Source organism: Rhincodon typus, chromosome 45 (genome assembly GCF_021869965.1).
Source record: "Rhincodon typus isolate 14 chromosome 45, sRhiTyp1.1, whole genome shotgun sequence".
NCBI classification, from domain to species: Eukaryota; Metazoa; Chordata; class Chondrichthyes; order Orectolobiformes; family Rhincodontidae; genus Rhincodon; species Rhincodon typus.
Genome location: NC_063376.1, coordinates 6,924,073 through 6,927,314, shown reverse-complemented (window position 1 = coordinate 6,927,314; position 3,242 = coordinate 6,924,073). Strand labels below are relative to the sequence as shown.

The 3,242-nt window shown below is 52.8% G+C and overlaps 1 protein-coding gene across 1 annotated transcript in view; it reads right to left on the bottom strand.

Annotated features, from left to right (window-relative positions):
* The window catches only part of LOC109925754 (ephrin type-B receptor 4-like), a 190,249-nt gene that overhangs the window by 18,234 nt on the left and 168,773 nt on the right, over window positions 1–3,242 (bottom strand). Inside the window, exon 4 of the mRNA XM_048620045.1 lies at window positions 694–736. Within this exon, the coding sequence (XP_048476002.1) occupies window positions 694–736 (43 nt within the window). The remainder of the gene's footprint in view (window positions 1–693; window positions 737–3,242) is intronic.

Sequence of the window (3,242 nt, the reverse complement as noted above, 5' to 3'; positions counted from 1 at the left end):
CCCCCCCCCCCCCCCCCCCCCCACCCCGCCCCATTGCCGAGCAGTACGAAGATGACTGGCGCTGCCTGAACTTTTCGGGGTTGTGGGGGACAAATAGCTTTTGCAGCAGAAGCCACGTTGATCGGGGAAACACTCAGGGGGCTAATGCCCCCCCCCCGGGGGTAAACTGTGACTGGGGTAATTTCTAGGATTTACTGGAGTAACCTTCGCCAATTGCTAGGGATAACCCATGGAATTACTGGGGGTAATTTCCTGAAATTACTCAGGGTAACGTACAGGATTACTGGGTACGATTGGAGTAATTCATTAGAATTTTTGGGGGTAATTAATAGGAGTTATTGGGGGTAATTGTCAACGACAGAGTAACTGAGTTTGAGGGGGAGCGGGTGCCCCATCCTCTCCCCACAATGCCAGGCACTGAGGGCATGAGCAGCTCTCCCCCCTGCCCCTTCAAAGGACTCCAACACCATGGCCAATGATCTGCATCCAGAGAGGGAGCGGGGTCTTCCTGGTTGTAAGCCTGGGGCAACAGGGATCGAAGGGCCCAACGGCCTGCTCCCACTGCCTATGGCCGGGGCCCGACCGGGAGAAACTTCGAGAGGTTTTCGGGGGGGGTGCGGTGGAGAGAGCGCTCTGACTCAGGCGGTGACCCAGTAGGAGGTGGGCTAGAGCGCTAGGGACGATGCGCCTTACCTTCTACAACCTCGACTTTCTGATGGATGAGGACCTGATCGATCTGTGGATAGGAACAGAGCGTGAATGAGACACCCTCTTCTGACACCTGCCAACCCCTCCGCAGCACCCCCCTCCCCCCCACCACACATGCCAGCCGATTGGTCCTCTCTCCCCCCACCCCCCCACAACAACCCCACCCCTCACCCAACACGGGAGCGGGGGTGGGGGGGGGGGTCGTCTGTTCAAACGTGAGAAGGAGGGAGTCCCCACGATGAGGAGAGGCTGGTAAGGGAGGGTCTAAACACACACACACACACACACACACACACACACACTGGCGCAGGCCACTCGGCCCTGCTGTGCCAGTCCACGAGGTTCTGCCACCATCTCAACCCACTTGGCCCACCTAATCCCTGGCACACTGGCCCACATGCGCCACCTCAGTCTACTATGCCCTTGACAGCCCAACTATTCACTGGGGCGGAGAACTCCAAATTCAACCCCTCCCGCAACCCATCCCTAATTGCCCTTTGAATTGAGTAGGCTTGCTCAACGGGGGCAGGATTCGACCATTCGGCCCGTTAAGCCTGCTCCGCCATCCGACCGTCGCTGTGGGTACGGACTCCAGAAAGGGGGCATTAGTGAACCCGCTGGGGTTAATGGGTGGGCCATCGTGAAAATTAGATTTACGTTCCCTGGCGGCTTCGCCCTCGGTGAGATTTGAACCGTGGATCCCTGGATTGCTGGCCCAGTGACATTACCGCCACTCCAAATGGTCTCTAACGGCCTGGGGCACCCGGAATCTTTTGTTTGGGTCAAGGCCAACAGCGTGTGCATCTTGTCTTTTGAGTTTTCTTCAAGCATAACAAACAAACAAAGCAACATCTAAACCAGAAGCAGGGCTAGGCCATTCTGCCCTTGGAGCATGCTTCACCATCCAACTCAGCCCCCTGTTCCCACTTCCCTTCGATCCCTTTTGTCCTCCTTAGCGGAATAGTTAACAATTCCCTTTTGCCCACCACAGTGGGTTGTGGGTGTTCAGTCTCTGAGTGCTTGATTTTGATTTTATTGTCACGTGTACCGAAATACAGTGAAAAGCTTTGTTTACGAGTGGATAAAGGCAGATCACAGCAAGCAAGGGATGTACAGATCAAAAAGACTCAGAAGCACACAGGTCACACTATTTGAGGCTAGAGTCCATTCAACAGTCTGATAACGGCCAGAAAGAAACTGTTCCTGAAACTGTTTGTGTGTGTGTTCAGGCTTCTGTATCTTCTGCCTAACGGAAGAGGTTGTAGGAGATCATAACTGGGGTGCGATGGGTCTTTGTTGGCTGCCTTTCCGTGGCAGCGACCTGTGTAAATAGAGTCCATGGACGGAAGGTTGGCTTCCGTGATGGTCTGGGCTGTGCGCACCACCTTCTGTAGTTTCTTACGGTCCTGGGCAGAGCAGTTACCATACCAGGCCATTGTGCACCCGGGCAGTTTACTTTCTATGGTGTATCTGTAGAAGTTGGTGAGGGACCTTACGGGCATGGCAAATTTCCTGAGCTGCCTGAGGAAGAAGAGTCATTGTTGTGTCTTCTTGACTGTCGCATCTACACGGGGAGTTTTGATTGTTCACGGTGTGAAGGATTAAGGGATGGGAAAACGTGCTCAATCAGCTATTGAATGGCACAGCATGCTCAATGGGCAGAATGGCCTACTGCTGTTCCTAGGTACCTGAGTGAAGGCCCTGACAGGCTTAATGCTATAATGTGTGGCTCTGTTTATCAAGGAATCCAAACAGAGGCATTGATTCGTACAGCACGGAGAGAGACACACGAACAGAAGAAACAGCAGCGGGAATAGGTGATCTGGCCCATCAAGTCTGCTCCACCAGTCAATAAGATCATGGCCCATCTTCTCGTGGACTCAGCTCCACTTACCCGCTCGCTCACCGTAACCCTTAAACCCTTTACTGTTCAAAAATCCGCCTATTGGTACCTTAAAGACATTCAATGCAGAAGCCTCAGCTGCGTCACTGAGTGGGGAATTCCACAGATTCACAACCCTTTGGGTGAAGAGGTTCCTCATCAACTCAGTCCTAAATCTGCTCCCCCCTTATTTTGAGGCTATGCCCCCTCGTTCTAGTTTCACCCACCAGTGGAAACAACTTCCCTGCTTCTATCTTATCTATTCCATTCATAATTTTATATGTTTCTGTAAGATCCCCCCTCATTCCTCTAAATTCCTACGGTCCCAGTCTACTCAATCTCTCCTCTTAAGCCAACCCTCTCAACTCTGGAATCAACCTGGTGACCCTCCTCTGCACCCCCTCTCAGCGCCAGTCCATCCTTTCTCAAGTAAGGAGACCAAAACTGTACACAATCCTCCAGGTGTGGCCTCACCAACACCCTGTACAGCTACAGCATAACCTCAGAGATAGTAGGAACTGCCAATGCTGGAGAATCTGAGATAACAAGGTGTAGAGCTGGATGAACACAGCAGGCCAAGCAGCATCAGAAATGAAGAAGGGTCTAGACCCAAAACGTCAACCTTCCTGCTCCTCTGATGCTGCTTGGCCTG